Source organism: Tiliqua scincoides, chromosome 2, assembly GCF_035046505.1.
Source record: "Tiliqua scincoides isolate rTilSci1 chromosome 2, rTilSci1.hap2, whole genome shotgun sequence".
NCBI lineage: Eukaryota > Metazoa > Chordata > Lepidosauria > Squamata > Scincidae > Tiliqua > Tiliqua scincoides.
Window position 1 is genome coordinate 271554228 of NC_089822.1, and position 19216 is coordinate 271573443.

Here is a 19216-nt window from a genome sequence, read left to right on the forward strand (position 1 = left end):
CATGATGCGTATGCGCAACCTCCTGATTTTAGAAATAGGTTATGTCAGAATGCCAGATGCAAGGGAGGGCACCAGGATGAGGTCTCTTGTTATCAGGTGTGCTCCCTGGGGCATTTGGTGGGCCACTGTGAGATACAGGAAGCTGGACTAGATGGGCCTATGGCCTGATCCAGTGGGGCTGTTCTTATGTTCTTATTTCTGTCCCACCTCTCCCACCCACAAAATGTACAACACAACAGTACAATAAAAATTCAAGAGGAAATACAATCAATGAAAACGTGAATAAAACCATTAAAACGATGCAGGTGGCAGTTAAGATGCAATCACAGAAAGGCAGCAACAGAAGCAGTGATGTCGCCAGGGGGTGCAGACAGCACTGCGTGGCGGTGACACCCTCAGGGAGGGGGTGACACCACTCGTGGCCCATTTTTTCCCTTACCTCCAGGCTGCATTGTGGCTGCACCGGTGCTGGAAAGTTGGATGGGATTGGGCCCTTATATAACAAAAAGTGGATTTCTTTAACTCAGAACTGACAAACGAGACTGATTGTTCCAAGAGCCAATGCGGTGTTGTTATGACATATCATGGGAACCAATAAGGGGTTCATATGGGTCAGCTCCAATTTCCATGCATCAGAGCCAATACTAGAACTGTTCTGTTGTGTGAGTGTTATCAAACTGGCCCCAGGTTTTATGTTGGCTACTGATTCGTTGGGTGACCTGTACTGTTTTGAGGGCTGCCCTCTTCCCCTTTTTTAAAGGGGAGAGGGAAAGTTGACCCTCAGATGCAGTCAGGAACTGTGCTGATGGTGGCTGCAAACCTCCCCTTACCTTTTCAGCTTGCACATCCTCAGCTCCTGGTTTGTTTTTAAACCATGGTTTGTCTGATCAGGAGTGGTGGTTGAACTTTGATTCATGAACCAGGATATGAAACTGAAATTTAACTATGGTTTCTTATCCTGGTATGTGAATCACAACTAAATCTACTCCCACATCTGGACGAGCTAGGTCTAAACAAACCAGGATGTTGATGTCAGCTCTGTGTGGGAAATTGGGAAGTAAGGGGAGGAATGTGCATGTGCTGTTGGGTAATTTCAAGCTGCATCTTGATCAAAACTAACCATGGTTTGTTGACTATATGAAGTGGTGCTCATTTTAATTCTTGCAGTGTGAAACTATTAGCAGGTGAATTCACTTGAAATGGGCATAAATATAGTTTGCTATCCTAGATAACTTGAAATGAAACCGTGGTGATGTACCATCTCTCTGCCCCACTGGTTTTTTTGGCTGTTTGACTTTATCATAAAACAGGAATGCGTGCAATTCCCAGTCTGGTAATCCAAATTCTGCTCTTTTTTTATCCTCTTGAAGTAATTTCCATCTCATTCTTGGTTTTTTACCTTGCCAGACAAATTTTGTAGTAATTTTATTCATTTCTTCAAAAGACGTTCTCTTCAAAATAATCAGAATAGTCTGGAATAAAATTTTGGTAATATTTCATTTTCGATAGAGCTATTCTTCCCATTAGGGATAGTTGCAGTTTATTATATTTCTCCAAATCTTTTTTTATTTCATTAATTTAATATAGTTGTTTTCCATTAACGTACTTGTCTTTTTGGTAATTATAATTCCTAGACATTTTACTTTGTTATTTGTAGTCCAAATTCTTTTAATTGTTCTATATCATTCTCTTTTATATTTTTAAGTATCATTTTGGTCTTCTGGTAATTTATTTTTAAACCTGCCACTTCCCCATATTCTTTTAAGTCTTCTATCAAAAAAAAAAAAATCAGGCTGACAATCAGCCTGAAGAAAACACAGGTCATGGTTCAGGATGTGGACTCACCTCCCTGCATTACAATCTCTGAGCATGAACTGGAGGTTGTCCATGACTTTGTGTACCTTGGCTCAACGATCTCCGACACACATTCTCTCGATACGGAGCTAAACAAGCGCATCGGTAAAGCAGCTACCACGTTTTCCAGACTCACAAAGAGAGTCTGGTCCAACAAGAAGCTGACGGAACATACCAAGATCCAGGTCTACAGAGCTTGCGTCCTGAGTACACTTCTGTACTGCAGCGAGTCATGGACTCTTCACTCACAACAGGAGAGGAAACTGAGCGCTTTCCACATGCGCTGCCTCCGACGCATCCTCGGCATCACCTGGCAGGACAAAGTTCCAAACAACACAGTCCTGGAACGTGCTGGAATCCCTAGCATGTATTCACTGCTGAAACAGAGACGCCTGCGTTGGCTTGGTCATGTCGTGAGAATGGATGATGGCCGGATCCCAAAGGATCTCCTCTATGGAGAACTCGTGCAAGGAAAGCGCCCTACAGGTAGACCACAGCTGCGATACAAGGACATCTGCAAGAGGGATCTGAAGGCCTTAGGGATGGACCTCAACAAGTGGGAAACCCTGGCCTCTGAGCGGCCCGCTTGGAGGCAGGCTGTGCAGCATGGCCTTTCCCAGTTTGAAGAGACACTTGGCCAACATTCTGAGGCTAAGAGGCAAAGAAGGAAGGCCCATAGCCAGGGAGACAGACCAGGGACAGACTGCACTTGCTCCCGGTGTGGAAGGGATTGTCACTCCCGGATTGGCCTTTTCAGCCACACTAGACGCTGTGCCAGAACCACCTTTCAGAGCGTGATACCATAGTCTTTCGAGACTGAAGGTTGCCAATACTCTATCAAAAGTTCTATGGAGTTAAGTGGTTCTTCCAAGATAAATACCAAATCATCTGCAAACACTTGTAATATGTATTCTTCACTTTTAATTTTCAGCTGTTTCATCCTGTTCTCTTACTACATTATTCAACATTTTTAGTGTCAAAATAAACAACAATGGTGAAAGTTGACAACCTTGTCTTACCCCTTGTTGAATGTTGAACTCTCTCGTCAATTCTCCATTTACTCTTATCTTTGCTTTTTGATCTGAATATATTCCTTGTATCATCTTAATAAATTTTAGACCAAAATGTAATTCTTGAAGACAGTTAATCATAAAGTCCCAATGTAAATTGTCAAAGGCTTTCTGGGCGTCTAAAAACACTAGGGCTAATTTCTTATCTGGATGTGCTTCAAAAAATTCCAGTATATTTATTATAGTTCTCTGTTAGAGATAATTGGGCAAAACACAGAGATAGCAGAAGTGCAAACTGGCAGTTGCAGTGTGTGGTGCTCAGAGCACGGGGAAGAATGCCAAAAAAAGGAGGCAAGACCCAGGGAAGTACCAACACCAGAGTCTATTTACAGGCAGTATTTATAGGTAGAAGGCAGTTCCAGAAATCAGCAAGCAGAGGCAGTCCAGCAAACAGTCCAAGTAGTCAGTAAATCAGGTATCCATCCAGCAGAGATTCATGCAGCAACTCACTCCTACAACTCACCCAGTGGAGTGTACTTGTTGGCCATTTATACTCCTGTCAGCCAATGGGAAAGGCCATGACCTCATCCCTGAGGAATGTCATTGCATCATCCTGGGTGAGGATTGCATTAGCTTTTCCCATCTCTCCTTGTTCTGTGCAATGACTCAGCACTTTGCCCTGATTGGTCCTTGCCCCATTGTCTGACAGGTATGCTTACATTTGCTTATACACAGCAGCAGTCTGGTAGGCCTGCCTTATCCAGCCCCCAAATTGCCTTGCTGTATGGGGCACATACTGTAACACCCCTCCCAATTTGTGGCTGGATTAAGGTCACAATCTACATTACACATACAGAGTTGCATTCCATTGATTTTGTATGGTCACACGTTCCATAGAGATCATACCCAGCTTGTGCATCATTGAATAATGTTTTGTGGTACTCAAGGGATTAGTAAATATGTCTGCCTCCATTTCATCAGATGGGCAGTATTTGAGGCTGACCAGTCCTCTTTGGACTATGTCCCTTACATTGGCATAGCGTATTGCCACATGTTTGGTCCTTGCCTTTACTCTTTCAGACAAGGCCATGGCTATGCATGCTTAGCTGTCATCATAGACCACTATTGGTTGGTTGTTGGCCTGCTCTAGATCCTTGGTTAGTTGCTTGTACCACTCTATGTCTGTGCATAGCTCTGATAATGCTCAATGGTTCTTGCCCCATTGTCTGACAGGTATGCTTACATTTGCTTATACACAGCAGCAGTCTGGTAGGCCTGCCTTATCCAGCCCCCAAATTGCCTTGCTGTATGGGGCACATACTGTAACATTCTCACATTGTTTTTCAATTGTCTTTTTGTTAAAAAAAAAAACCAGTTTGATCTTCTTTAATTGTTTGATTTAATTTTTTTTTAATCTTGTAGCTAAAATTGAAGCAAAAATTTTATAATCCTTATTTAGGGCTGTACCTTTCGATAGAACAAAGTTAGAACACATTCTACATGAAATTGTGCATTGATTGATATATAAGAACAGCCCCACTGGATCAGGCCATAGGCCCATCTAGTCCAGCTTCCTGTATCTCACAGCGGCCCACCAAATGCCTCAGGGAGCACACCAGATAACAAGAGACCTGCATCCTGGTGCCCTCCCTTGCATTGGCATTCTCACATAGCCCATTTCTAAAATCAGGAGGTTGCACATACGCATCATGGCTTGTAAGCCATAATGGATTTTTCCTCCAGAAACTTGTACAATCCCCATTTAAAGGCATCCAGGCCAGACACCATCACTACATCCTGTGGCAAGGAGTTCCACAGACCAACCACACGCTGAGTAAAGAACTATTTTCTTTTGTCTGTTCTAACTCTCCCAACACTCAATTTGAGTGGATGTCCCCTGGTTCTGGTGCTATGCCAGAGTGTAAAGAGCATCTGTTTATCCCCTCTATCCTTCCCCTGCATAATTTTGTATGTCTCAATCAAGTCCCCCCTTAGGCGTCTCTTTTCTAGGCTGAAGAAGCCCAAATGCCATAGCCATTCCTCATAAGGAAGGTGCCCCAGCCCAGTAATCATCTTAGTTGTTCTCTTTGCACCTTTTCCATTCCCACGATATCCTTTTTGAGATGTGGCGACCAGAACTGGACACAATACTCCAGGTGTGGCCTGACCATCGATTTGTACAACGGGATTATAATATTAGCTGTTTTGTTCTCAATACCTCTTCTAATGATCCCAAGCATAGAATTGGCCTTCTTCACTGCCTCAGCACATTGGTTCGACACTTTCATCGACCTGTCCACCACCACCCCAAGATCTCTCTCCTGATCTGTCACAGAAAACTCAGAACCCATCAGCCTATATGTGAAGTTTTGATTTTTTGCCCCAAATGATTTGACTTCCCTCAAATGAGGAGGCTGGTTAGAAGGAGATTGAAAGCGAAGGTAAAAAGAGTCCAGTCTCTACAGAGAGCATGGATGTTGCTCAAATCAACAGTAATAGAGGCCCAGCGGAAGTGTATACCACAAAGGAAGAAGGGTTCGACTAAGTCCAGGAAGCTGGAGTTGATGGGCCTATGGCCTGATCCAGTGGGGCTGTTCTTATGTTCTTATGTAGGAGGGTGCCTGCATGGCTAACAAGCCAAGTTAGAGAGGCCGTAAAGGGCGAAGAAGTTTCCTTCTGTAAATGGAAGTCTTGCCCTAATGAGGAGAATAAAAAGGAACAATAAACTGGCAAAAGAAATGTAAGAAGGCTAAGAGTGACTATGAGGAACACATGGCCAGCAGCATTAAGGGGAATGATAAAAGCTTCTTCAAATATGTTAGAAGCAGGAAACCCGCCAGAGAAGCGGTTGGCCCTCTGGATGGTGAGGGAGGGAAAGGGGAAATAAAAGGGGACTTAGACATGGCAGAGAAATTGAATGAGTTCTTAGCATCTGTCTTCACGGCAGAAGACCTCGGGCAGATACCGCTGCCCGAACGGCCCCTCCTGACTGAGGAATTAAGTCAGATAGAGGTTGAAAGAGGTTTCAGACTTCATTGATAAATTAAAGATCAATAAGTCACCGGGCCCTGATGGCATCCACCCAAGAGTTATTAAGGAATTGAAGTATGAAGTTGCAGATCTCTTGACTAAGATATGCAACTTGTCCCTCAAAACGGCCACGGTGCCAGAAGATTGGGATAGCAAATGTCACTCCAATCTTTAAAAAGGGAAAGAGGGGGGACCCGGGAAACTATAGGCCAGTCAGCCTAACATCTATACCAGGTAAAATGGTGGAATGCCTCATCAAAGATAGAAATCTCAAAACACATAGACGAACAGGCCTTGCTGAGGGAGAACCAGCCTGGCTTCTATAAGGGTAAGTCTTGCCTCACGAACCTTATAGAATTCTTTGATAAGGTCAACAGGCATGTGGATGTGGGGGAACCCGTGGATATTATATATCTGGACTTTCAGAAGGTGTTCGACATGGTCCCTCACCAAAGGATGCTGAGAAAACTCCACAGTCAGGGAATTAGAGGACAGGTCCTCTCCTGAATTGTGACCTGGTTGAAGACCAGGAAGCAGAGTGGGCGTCAGTGGGCAATTTTCACAATAGAGAGAGGTGAAAAAAGGTGTGCCCCAAGGATCTGTCCTGGGACCAGTGCTCTTCAACCTCTTCATAAATGATCTGGAGACAGGGTTGAGCAGTGAGGTGGCTAAGTTTGCAGATGACACCAAACTTTTCCGAGTGGTGAAGACCAGAAGTGATTGTGAGGAGCTCCAGAAGGATCTCTCCAGACTGGCAGAATGGGCAGCAAAATGGCAGATGCGTTTCAATGTAAGTAAGTGTAAAGTCATGCATATTGGGGCAAAAAATCAACACATATAGGCTGATGGGTTCTGAGCTGTCTGTGACAGATCAGGAGAGAGACCTTGGGGTGGTGGTGAGCAGGCCAATGAAAGTGTGAACCCAGTGTGTGGCAGCAGTGAAGAAGGCCAAGTCTATGCTTGGGATCATTTGACAAGGTATTGAGATATATGTGACAGGGATCAAATGTGTATACCTGAGGGCTGGGCAGATATGGGTTAATGATCTTGACCATGGAACTGGGATTCTTCAGTGCAGCCAAACTGACCATGGGAATCAGGCACAGCTATGTCACTGCTGGAAAGTTGGTTAGGATTGCACCCTAAGATGATTGCTGGGCTGGGGCACTTTCCTTATGAGGAAAGGCTACGGCGTCTGAGGGGGGACATAATTGAGACATACAAAATTATGCATGGGATGGACAGAGTGGATAGAGAGATGCTCCTTACACTCTCACATAATACCAGAACCAGGGGACATCCACTAAAATTGAATGTTGGGAGAGTTAGAAGAGACAAAAAAAAATTTCTTTACTCAGCATGTGGTTGATCTGTGGAACTCCTTGCCACAGGATGTAGTGATGGCGTCTGGCCTGGACACCTTTAAAAGGGGATTGGGCAAGTTTCTGGAGGAAAAATCCATTATGGGGTACAAGCCATGATGTGTATGCGCAACCTCCTGATTTTGGAAATGGGCAATGTCAGAATGCCAGATGCAGGGGAGGGCACCAGGATGAGGTCTCTTGTTATCTGGTGTGCTCCCTGGGGCATTTGGTGAGCCGCTGTGAGATACAGGAAGCTGGATGAGATGGGCCTATGGCCTGGTCCAGTGGGGCTGTTCTTATGTTCTTAAACTACAATTCCCAGGAGGCCTTGCAGGTCTCTTCTTATCTGGTGTGCTCCCTGGGGCATTTGGTGGGCCGCTGTGAGATACAGGAAGCTGGACTAGATGGGCCTATGGCCTGATCCAGTGGGGTTGTTCTTATGTTCTTAACATGTTTCTTATGTTCTTGCATATATGCAACAGGGATCAAATGTGTATACCTGAGGGCTGGGCAGAAATGGGTTAATGATCTTGGCCATGGAACTGGGATTCTTCAGTGCACCCAAACTGACCATGGGAATCAGGCACACGGTAGGAGAAGCAGGGTCTTGCCAGGCCTGCCAGGAACATTGCCAGCAGCCAGGGCAGGCAACCATGTCCCCACACACACAAGGCACATGGTGCCAGTGGGTACCAACAGCCCTGTGGGGCAGACACAGTGTTCACACTCCAGCAAGCCCCATATCCTTGCCAGTACACCTACAAGGCCCCCCACAGCATGCCTTGCTGCCCCCATGCCATAGGATTCTGGGAGGGGAGGGGAGAGAGGCAAGAGATGAGGGAAGGGGGCCTGGCATCCTGGTCACATGCCTGTGGGTAGAGGAGGGTGCTTGCCAGGCCAGGGACTAGGAGAGGGGCATAAAGGGGGTAATTTTTACCTGTACCCAGGGTCAAAAGGGGGGCCCAAGAGCCAAAGGAGGGGACCCAGAAATTTCCTGGGATCCTAATTTTCTTATCTACTCAGACTTGTTGCCCGCATGGGATTCTGTGGCCTGCTACAGCAGCTCTTTGGCATGTAGATCTGCTTCCTATAGCTCACTGCCGGTGCCACAAGGGTGGGTAGACTGGGCTCCAAAGACTTTTCCAGCTGTCTCCACCCTCCCCCATTCTGTTCTGCCCTTCCCTGTCTGCATTCTGCTCACCCCTCCTCCCCCACTGTTTCACCCCTCCCCCTTTGCAAAAGGGCCTAAAAGGAACTTTGTACCCCACCCCGGATAAAATTCCCCTCAGAGGCCCTGGCTCAGGTACCCACTGTGCCCTTGCCAATGTGCCCAAGCCCCGGCCCTGGGTCAGTCCTTGTGGGTGGGCACCCAGAGGAGCCCCTCCTCTCATCATCCAGGCTGATCCTCGTGTGGCCCCAGCAGTCTCTTGGAGCAGGCCGAAGGGGTCCCTGAGCAGCTTACAACACACTGCTGCCCGTGCGCAGGTGGCCACTCCTGGTGCCAATGGCCATGTGATGGCCTCAACAAAGGCCCTGTGGTGCCTGTATGGCCAGAGCCGCTGCCCCAAGCAGGGGCCCGGTTGGGCCCTCTGCGGACATCTTGTGAAGCGGGGCCAGTTCAGCCCTTGCCTAATCATGCATGGGAAGACACAGCCCCCATGGGAGGGTCCATAGCGCCTGCCGCCTGCCACTGTGGCTGCAGCAGAAGGGTGCCTGGGTGACGTCTCCTTGAAAGGTCCATCCATGACCTTTAGCACCTCAGCAAAGCCAGAAAGGTGTTGCTGCGGCATGTGACGGATGTGAGCAGGCTCCTGACTCCGTGGCCAGACTGGGCAGCCACCCAGAGCGCTGTACCAGGGGAGCCCTGATCAATGGATCGCAGGCACCCTCAGCCGCACGGGGCCCACGGCGGCAGCAGGAGCCAGGTGGTGTAGCAGCGCCCCTGCTCTGGAGTTGGGCTTGTTGGGTGAGGGGCAGGGGTGCAGTGCTGGGGGCGGCACAGGGCTCAAGACCTTCCTCAGGCAAACCAATCCCACCCTGCAGGTCATGCCCATGGCCAAGGGAAGTATCCCCAGCCTCCAGGAGATTCTCATGGTCCTGCAGTGCCTGGGGAGGCGGAGCTTCTCAGGGCTGGATCAGGTCTCCGTGGTTGTTGGGGTGTCACTGGGAGGGTGCACTGAGCTGGCACTGCCTGGCCCAGCCCAGAAGATGACTGCTTTACAGCAAGGTCCGCAAAGGATTGGGCTGTAAGGGTTATGATCAAAGACAACAATGGGCAATGCTGCCAGGTCAACACCGGGAATGAGTCCTGGAGTTTGGGTGCCCCCCCCAGTGACCAGCTGCTGAGCTTCTGCAGTCAAAGGCAAATGGGAAGGAGGCACTCCTGAATTGGACCTCCATTGCTGGGGAGGCAAGAAGAGGGGCTGTCCTTGCGATACTCAGATCAGTTGGGGCTTCCAAGGGCCCAAACCAGCCCCCTGGTTTGAGCAGGGAAAGAATCCCGGAGCCAGAAAGCAAATGGCCAAGTTTCTAGCGGACTGGATTGTCACCCTGATCTTGGCTAACCAGCCAAGTTAGAGAGGCTGTGAAGGGCAAGGAAGCTTCCTTCCGTAAATGGAAGTCTTGCCCTAATGAGGAGAATAAAAAGGAACATAAACTGTGGCAAAAGAAATGTAAGAAGGTGATATGGGAGGCCAAGAGAGACTATGAGGAACGCATGGCCAACAACATTAAGGGGAATAATAAAAGCTTCTTCAAATATGTTAGAAGCAGGAAACCCGCCAGAGAAGCGGTTGGCCCTCTGGATGGTGAGGGAGGGAAAGGGGAGATAAAAGGAGACTTAGAGATGGCAGAGAAATTAAATGAGTTCTTTGCATCTGTCTTCACGGCAGAAGACCTCGGGCAGATACCGCTGCCCGAACGGCCCCTCCTGACCGAGGAGTTAAGTCAGATAGAGGTTAAAAGAGAAGATGTTTCAGACCTCATTGATAAATTAAAGATCAATAAGTCACCGGGCCCTGATGGCATCCACCCAGGTGTTATTAAGGAATTGAAGAATGAAGTTGCTGATCTCTTGACTAAGATATGCAACTTGTCCCTCAAAACGGCCACGGTGCCAGAAGATTGGAGGATAGCAAATGTCACGCCTATTTTTAAAAAGGGAAAGAGGGGGGACCCGGGAAACTATAGGCCGGTCAGCCTAACATCCATACCGGGTAAGATGGTGGAATGCCTCATCAAAGATAGGATCTCAAAACACATAGACGAACAGGCCTTGCTGAGGGAGAGTCAGCGTGGCTTCTGTAAGGGTAAGTCTTGCCTCACGAACCTTATAGAATTCTTTGAAAAGGTCAACAGGCATGTGGATGCGGGAGAACCCGTGGACATTATATATCTAGACTTTCAGAAGGCGTTTGACACGGTCCCTCACCAAAGGCTACTGAAAAAACTCCACAGTCAGGGAATTAGAGGACAGGTCCTCTCGTGGATTGAGAACTGGTTGGAGGCCAGGAAGCAGAGAGTGGGTGTCAATGGGCAATTTTCACAATGGAGAGAGGTGAAAAGCGGTGTGCCCCAAGGATCTGTCCTGGGACCGGTGCTCTTCAACCTCTTCATAAATGACCTGGAGACAGGGGTGAGCAGTGAGGTGGCCAAGTTTGCGGAAAACACCAAACTTTTCCGAGTGGTGAAGACCAGAAGTGATTGTGAGGAGCTCCAGAAGGATCTCTCCAGAATGGGCAGCAAAATGGCAGATGCGCTTCAATGTCAGTAAGTGTAAAGTCATGCACATTGGGGCAAAAAATCAAAACTTTAGATATAGGCTGATGGGTTCTGAGCTGTCTGTGACAGATCAGGAGAGAGATCTTGGGGTGGTGGTGGACAGGTCGATGAAAGTGTCGACCCAATGTGCGGTGGCAGTGAAGAAGGCCAATTCTATGCTTGGGAACAAAACTGCTAATATTATAATGCCGTTGTACAAATCGATGGTAAGGCCACACCTGGAGTATTGTGTCCAGTTCTGGTCGCCGCATCTCAAAAAAGACATAGTGGAAATGGAAAAGGTGCAAAAGAGAGCGACTAAGATGATTACGGGGCTGGGGCACCTTCCTTATGAGGAAAGGCTACGGCGTTTGGGCCTCTTCAGCCTAGAAAAGAGACGCTTGAGGGGGGACATGATTGAGACATACAAAATTATGCAGGGGATGGACAGAGTGGATAGGGAGATGCTCTTTACACTCTCACATAATACCAGAACCAGGGGACATCCACTAAAATTGAGTGTTGGGCGGGTTAGGACAGACAAAAGAAAATATTTCTTTACTCAGCGCGTGATCGGTCTGTGGAACTCCTTGCCACAGGATGTGGTGTTGGCGTCTAGCCTAGATGCCTTTAAAAGGGGATTGGACGAGTTTCTGGAGGAAAAATCCATTATGGGGTACAAGCCATGATGTGTATGCACAACCTCCTGATTTTAGAAATGGGCTATGTCAGAATGCCAGATACAAGGGAGGGCACCAGGATGAGGTCTCTTGTTATCTGGTGTGCTCCCTGGGCATTTGGTGGGCCACTGTGAGATACAGGAAGCTGGACTAGATGGGCCTATGGCCTGATCCAGTGGGGCTGTTCTTATGTTTAAGAAGGAAGGAGGCGGGACCCAGGAAACTCCTGGCCAGTTAGCCTCACATCTGGCCCAGGTAAGGTGGTGGAAGCCTCATCAAGGGTTGCAATCTATATACAGATTTTATAGGAAAGAATAAGCTTCGCTGATGGAGATCAGCAGGGCTTCTGAAGAGCCAGCCCTGCCTCAGCAGAAGGTGGATGAAGGTGAACTGTGGACTTCTGGACCTTCAGAAGGCGTTTCACCAGGTCCCTCCCCAAAGGCCCCTGCAGAGAAAAGTCCACAGTCAGAAGGACACCAGAGGCCCCCTGCTGGGTCAAGCCAAGGGCCCACCGCCTTCAGTGTCCTCACGCCTCAGCTGCAATCCTAGAGGGCAGTGGCGTAGCAGAGGGGGTGCAAAGCCCTAAGTTTTGCAGGGCATGCAAGGGGCCCCCCTCAGAGACCCCTACGTCTGCTTCCCCCCCCCCGCCCGGAATGGCTCCGAAGGGGAAGGGTCGCTCGCAGGGCGCGGTGAGCTGCCCCGCAAAACTTAGGGCTTCCCCCCCCCCGCGATGGGGGGCCTCGATCGCTCCCAGCCAGCAGGGCTCTTCTCCTCGGCAGGCGCGATTTCTGCGCGCTCGGAAGAGGCAGCCCCGGGAAGTGCCTCACCCCCCCCCCGCAGCTGCGCCGCTCTCGGGAAAGCCCCCTCCCCGCATCGCAGCCCCGCCTGCCTGGCCGCTCCGGGACCATCAGCGCGTCGCAGCCGCCGGCCGGAGGCTTCTCCCCGGCGACAGGTGACGGCGGCGCCCGGGCAGCGCCATTGGCTGGCCGAGGGGAAGCGGAGGCCGCCCCGGGAGCGGAGCGCAGATGCTCCCGCGGCGGCGGCGGCGGCGGCGATGGGGTCCGGGCGGCGCGGCTGGGCGCTGGGGGTCGTCGCGGCTCTGCTCTGGGCGGCGGCAGGAGCGACAGCAGCGCCTCCAGGTATGCGACGCTCCGGCGCAGCCCGGGAGTGCTGCGCTTCGAAGGGGCGGGCTGGCCCCGCTGCGGACTCCCGACGGCGCTGCTGCCCCCGCAGATGCGAGGCGGGGGCGCGACCGGGGCAGCCCTTCGGAGGCGGCAGCGCTGCAGGCCCTCGCCCCCCCCCCCACGTGGCGCTGCTGCCCCGCGCTCTCGGGCGTCCCGGGCCTGTTCCCGCCCAGAGCTCCGCTTCGCGGCCTCGAAGCGAGCGAGACTCGGCAGTCCGCCGCCGGCAGCAGTGGCGTAGCTCAAGGGGGCGAAGCACTGGGGGAGCCTCCCCTTCGGAACCGCTCAGCGCCTCGCCCCCTCGAGCGACCCCGCTCTGCGCCGGAGCTGCCCTCTCGGCGTCCTCCTCGTGTCGCGGATTGCGCTCCTGCGTGCCCGCGGCCCGTCCCGCAGGAGTCCCCACCGCCACGCGTGGAGAGACGCAGCCTCGACGGCGGGCGGGCGGGCGGGCGGGCAGCAGGCACGGCGAAGCGGGGCTTGGCGCCTGGCGGGGCCCGACCCGGTGCAGCCAGGAACGCTCCTCCTCCGCGCGCTTCTGCCTGCAGGAGCCTGAGCGCGGACGGCCGCTGGCCCGGGCGGCTTGCGGGGGGGGGGGTCTGGACCGCCCCGCCGGGCCCGCTGACGCCGCTCTCCCCGCCCGCAGAGCAGCAGCGGGCGCACCTGTTCTCGGAAGTGCTCTTCTGCCAGCGGGACTCGCCCTTCTCCGGCCTGGCGCAGACCCTGGACGGCCAGGCGCTCTTCGGCTTCGACTTCCCCGGCTCCCGCTGGCTCCCGCGCCTGCCCGACTTCCGGCCGGAGGCACCCGGCCGCACGCCGCTGGCCAACGTCAGCCGCCTGAACCAGCTCTGCGGGGAGGCGCTGCGCGCCCTCACGGCCCTCGCCGAGGACGAGCGGGTGCAGACGCCCGAGGCCAGAGGTGAGCCCGGAGACCCGTCGGGGCGCCGAACGCAGTCCTGGCGCTCGACGGAGGCCCGCGGTGGCTGTTCCCGAGGGAAGAACCTGGCCTCGTAAGGGGGGGTGACTTGGCTCACCCCCACCCTTGTCACAGCCCAAGCCCAGCGGGGCCACCGCAGAACGTGTGCTCCATACTCTGTGGACCCAAAGCTCCCCAGCACTGGCCAGTCAGTGGGGTGGGGGTGGGCCGGGGAGGGAAGTGGGATCGAGGCCAGGAAGGTGCAGCTGTGCCCCCAATATCCTTCCCCACTTTCCAGCCTCCATCCGCCGTCCCAGGTCCACTCAGAATTGCACAGGCTTTACAGCTGGCGCACATCTGGAGCTGCAAGGGCTGACCCTGGGCGGAGGGAGGGCCTCAGGAGGCCTTGCTGTTCCCCCACAGGATGCACCACATGCCTGGGGAGTTGGGTAGGGGAGGACTGCTAGTTGATGCAGATCTGCAAAGGCCTGCCTGGAAGGAAAAATGAGGCACCCACAACTTCTAGCCAGTGCTCTCTCTGGAGAGGTGTTCCCTCCTGTACCAGGAAGGAAGGGGAAGCCTCTTCCAAGACTGCCCCGTCAGTGCTGATTTTGCAGGTACTTACATGAGAAATGGTGAACATTCATCTTCTCCACCCCCCCCCCCCAATTAATCAACAGCTCCTTTTTAGGAGAGCAACATGTTACTAACGCTAATTAACATGAATTAATCAACACTGTAATGGTTGCATCCTCGTTTTCAGTGAAAACTGGGGCTCAGCTTTGAAACGTCAATCCAGTTTGCAGCAACTGAGAAAAGGCCAATTCCCTGCTCAGGATCATGAAAAAAGGAATTGAGAGTAAAACAGCCCATATGAGAATGTCTTGCAGAAATCGATGGTCAGGCCACACCTGGAGTGTTGCACCTGGTTCTGGTGCATCTTGAAAAGGACATAGTGGAAGTGGAGAAGGTGCAAAAGAGAGCGACTAAGGGCGCAATCCTAACCCCTTGTCAGTGCTTTCCAGCAGTGGCACAGAGGTGCCAATGGGACATGTGCTGCATCCTGCAGTTGGGTGTCACTCACGGAGGCCTCCTCAAAGGAAGGGAATGTTTGTTCCCTTCCCTCAGAGCTGCACTGCCCTTATTGCCCAAAGATGATTACTGGGCTGGGGCAACTTCCTTATGAGGAAAGTCTACAGCGTTTGGGCCTCTTCAGCCTAGAAAAGAGACGCCTGCGGGGGGACAAGATTGAGACACACAAAATCATGCAGGGGGTGGACAGAGTAGAGAGATGCTCTTTTCCCTCTCACATAACACCAGAACCAGGGGACATCCACTAAAGTTGAGTGTTGGAAGAGTTAGGACAGACAGAAGGAAGTATTTCTTTACTCAGTGTGTGGTTGGTCTGTGGAACTCCTTGCCGCAGGATGTGGTGATGGCGACTGGCCTGGACGCCTTTAAAATGGGATTGGACATATTTATTGAGGAAAGTTCTTCACAGGTTACAAGCGATGGTGGGTATGTGCAACCCCGACACTCACAGGCTCAACTTCCCACTACACTTTGTGACAGTCTCATGATTCTGGAACCCATCAGGAGAGGTTGACTGTGTTCCAGTCCAGAGCCTTGACACACCCTCTTCCCCTCCCCACCCAGGCATTCCTCAAGTGGAGGTCTTCACCCTCCAGCCTCTCCAGCTGGGGCAGCCCAACACCCTGGTCTGCTCGGTGACCAACCTCTTCCCACCGTCTGCTGACATCAGCTGGGAGCATGGGGGAGAGCTGGTGACGGAGGGAGTGTCCACCCCTCAGACCTACCCGGTGCAGGGGCTGGACTTCCGGGCTTTCTCCTACTTGGAGGTCACCCCGCAGGAAGGAGATGTCTACAGCTGCACTGTCAGGACTGCCCGGGACAAGTTCAGCAGCATGGCTTTCTGGGGTGAGTGCCCCCCCACTTCCCTCCTTCCCCTTGTCCCTGCCCCACAGTGACTCATAGTGTCTACTCTGTGCCCCCCTCCCCCAGTGCCCAAAGATCCCATTGCCTCGGACCTTGCAGTGACCATTGCATGTGGCATTGCTGTCGGACTTGGAGGCGTCTTCATGATCGTGGGGGTCGCCCTGATTGTCGGATCCTGCATGCTCAGGACTGCAGGTAGGTCAGGTGAAGGGGTGGCAGGATATATCCTAGAGCCAGAGTTTCCTGCGAGGCAGGTGGACAAGCATCTGCCAGTGGAGGAGGCTCACACCTTGTCATGGACAGATCACTTCCTGGTAGGGCTTACAGCCATTGCAGCTCCCTCCCTCTGCAAAAGTTAGGGGCTCAGTGGGTGTGGTCTGCCCCCCCCATCCTGCGGCTTGATTCCAAAGGTTTCTGGAAGCTTTGCCCATCACAAGGGCTGGTGCCTGAAGCCCTGGTCAACCCCTGGAATGAGCCAGTGTGATGGGAGTTGTGAGTCCGAGCTCTCTGCCTTGACACAGAGCTTGTTTTACTGAGGAGAGGACGGGGCAGATGTCTGGTGGGTGAGGCTGTCTGCTAGTGGCACGTGGGGGGAGAAGCAAACTACAGAGGCTGTTGGGGGCACAGGGACTGGGGAAGGAAGCAGCTCTCCAGGGTGGAGGCCCAAGGCCCAGCACAGCTGGAGGAGGAGGGCAGGAGGAGTCCCATAGTAGGGGTGGGGACCCCTTCCTGAGCTCTCTGGTGGGAGTTGGGGAGTGAGTCCCAGTGGAAGCTGGAGAAGGTAGACTGGCCAGAGAGGGCTGGGAGGCCGGTCCCCTGGGGTGAGAAGGGGAGACCGGTAGCGGGCACTTGGAAGGGCCAGGTGGGGACTCCCCACCCTTCTGTGTGGGCACACACCCCAGCAGGCTCCTTCTCTTGCAGAGTGAGGTCTCAAATCAGCGGGATGAAGACCTGAGGAGAAGCCGCCTGCCTGCTGTCTCTCGGCCCCACTCTCTTTCTCCCTCCTGGAGCTGCCTCCAGGAACAGGCAAGGCCCCCTGGATTGAACCCCTGCTGCCCTCCTGCACAGGTCCTGATCACACGCTCAGGGAGAGCTTCCCCTCCACCCCAGCTGGCTGCTTCACGGTGTTTGGACTCCCCCACCCCAACCCCATGGCTGTGCCACTCTCTCCCCGGCCCCCCCACTACTCCAGCTGCTGGAAGCCCTTTCAGTGTCTTGTGGGGGGGGCTACTGACGAGCTGTGGGGCAAGAATCTTGTTGTGGGGGAAGGATACAGTCACATTCGTTTTTGGAGGCAGAGGCATGTGGCAATCCAGTGACTGCCCCACAGCCCCTACTGCTCCTGGCTCTTTGCCCTACCGGTTGTGGAACCTCCACTGCACAAAAAGGCAGCCACATGAGGACAGAACCGTTCCTCGCTTAATTGTGCAGGTGGCAGGGGTCTCTCACACATTTAGCATTAGGACCCATTCTTTAGAATGAGGACCCCGCTGGAAATGATGTCGTGCCGGAAGTGACATCATCAGGCAGGGAAATTTTTCACCATCCTAGGCTGCAGTCCTACCCACACTTACCCAGGAGGAAGTCCCATTGACTCTCATTGTTAAAAGCATATTCAAAGCAGCTTGTTCAAAGTACAGGTCTGTAACATGCAGCCCCATCCCATGGTAGCATCAAGTCTAATACATTAAAAACAAGATATTGAAATGGAAGGGGACCCACCTGAAATTGACTCGTGACCCACCTAGTGGGTCCCAACCCATAGTTTGAGAAATGCTGATCTATGATATTGCTCACCCCAGGGGAATGGGTTGCCAACTCACCAGAGGAAATCCTCTGGCCTGCTCCTGTGCCTTTAGCAAAAGTGTGGTCACAGAAGCTGCCGGCAAAAGGAGTTTTTTTCCAGAGCTTATAGGCGTATGTGGCTGCAGGCAGAAGTGCTGTTAAGGCGCAGAAGCTGGCAAACCCAACAGGGAGCATCTGGGCTCCACTGTCAGGGTCTTTGCATCCACCTGAACCCGTGAAATGCCCCCTCCCAGCCTCCTGTGTCCCCTGCGCACCGGCAGTGGTCTTGCTTTCCGTGGTCTCAGGAGGGAAGAGTGTGAAGAGGGTTCTGGCTGGAGAGGCTGCGCTTTTTTAGTCATTGTCCGCATTTATAAAATGGGGGGGTGAGGAGGGGTGGATTTGCAGGAGACTCTTCTGGCTCTTCCTCCATCGGCAGGAGCCCCCCCCACCCCCAAGCAGGCCAGGCCAGCAATGTAGCACATTAAGGAGACAAGGAGCTTCTTGTGGGAGGGAATGGAGAGACAGCCATACCCCTCCCCACCGCTCCTCCTTGGCCCCTTAACTAATGAGCTTGGTCTGGATTTGGGGCTGGGGGGAGGAAAGGTGGCTGCCTGCTTTCCTGATCTCCATGAGCCTGAACTTTTTTTTGGGGGGGGGGGGAACACCTTGCCATTCTCACCATAAGGGGGCACATACGATGTGAGACTTTGGGCTCTCCAAACTGCGTGTGTGTGTTTTTTGTTTTTTTTAATGAAGGGCTGAGCCCTGGAATTTGTAGAGCTATCATCAAGTGCCTCTAAGCATGTACAGAGTGCATATCAGTGAAGAACCACTGCTTGCCCATACACAGGTTGTGGTGGGGTTTGCAGCCAGTGTAGCTTCAAGGCAGGATAGACCCCAAAATGTCTTCTGCTTTTTTTCCCTTTGGAAATCAAGTAATATTACTGCACCCTGGTGAAGAATTTCCTCCAAGTTCCACCCAAGCTAGTGGTCGTCACCACATCTTGTGGCAAGGAATTCCACAGACCTCTTATGTGTGGGGTTATTGTGCATGGATGAGGCAGGGAGCAGGGTCTGTGGATTGGAAAGGGGGGGAAATGAGAGAAGAAAGGAGTCAGCAAGGCCAGGTTTGGGAGGGGGCCGGGCGAGGTGTGCCTGTCTGTCTGTGATGTTTTCTGGTCCCGTGATGATTTTATGGCACTTAAAAAAATTGTGACTGTAGGAACAGTGGAAGGAGGCCCTGTCACCTTTGTGTCTACTGGCAGGTGCCCAATAAAAGTAGTTTGGGATAAATAAATAAAAAAACAGCTTCCAGATTGTTTTATTCTAGGAGCCATTGCAGTAGGAAATGAAAGCTCCGGGTTCATGTTCTGAGGGTCCCCCACCTTCAAGTCTTGCCTCTTGTCCAAGTGCTCAGCTGGAAGAGGCCTTGGACAGGCACTGCCAGTCAGAGCAAGAGGCTCCAGGCCAGAAGGCCCAGGGGAGGCAGCCTCATGCATCAGCAAGGCTCCCCCACCTTCCCCAGAGCTTGGTGCTGCTGGGACTATTCCATGGGTGAGCAGAATTTGGAGGCCACTTCTCAGCGATGGCCCTCCCTGTGGCGTGCAAAGCAAGGATGTCTATTTTTGAAGTCTTCTTAGACTGCATGCTGCAGCCAAGGTGGTTGCTGATGGAAACAACATGA

General features: G+C 52.3%; 1 protein-coding gene across 2 annotated transcripts; it reads left to right on the top strand.

The window, feature by feature from the left end:
- The first annotated feature begins 12718 nt into the window (after nucleotides 1-12718).
- LOC136641678 (HLA class II histocompatibility antigen, DM alpha chain) lies at nucleotides 12719-18837 on the top strand. Of its 2 annotated transcripts, none has more exons than XM_066617667.1 (5): nucleotides 12719-12836; nucleotides 13522-13794; nucleotides 15448-15729; nucleotides 15814-15942; nucleotides 16669-18837. In XM_066617667.1, exons 1-5 carry the CDS (start codon nucleotides 12752-12754, stop codon nucleotides 16671-16673), a joined length of 774 nt encoding a protein of 257 aa, XP_066473764.1. In that variant the 5' UTR covers nucleotides 12719-12751; the 3' UTR covers nucleotides 16674-18837. The 2 variants fall into 2 exon arrangements, with proteins under 2 accessions (XP_066473764.1, XP_066473763.1); XM_066617666.1 differs by having other exon boundaries at nucleotides 13527-13794.
- Nucleotides 18838-19216: the final 379 nt, after the last annotated feature.

Bases quoted from the DNA above. Each gene is read 5' to 3' on its own strand.
- LOC136641678 (XM_066617666.1), top strand. From the start codon at position 12,723: ATGCTCCCGCGGCGGCGGCGGCGGCGGCGATGGGGTCCGGGCGGCGCG. The intron at 12,837-13,526 runs GTATGCGACGCT...CCCGCAGAGCAG, and splicing joins AGCGACAGCAGCGCCTCCAG to CAGCGGGCGCACCTGTTCTC. The intron at 13,795-15,447 runs GTGAGCCCGGAG...CTCCCCACCCAG, and splicing joins GCAGACGCCCGAGGCCAGAG to GCATTCCTCAAGTGGAGGTC.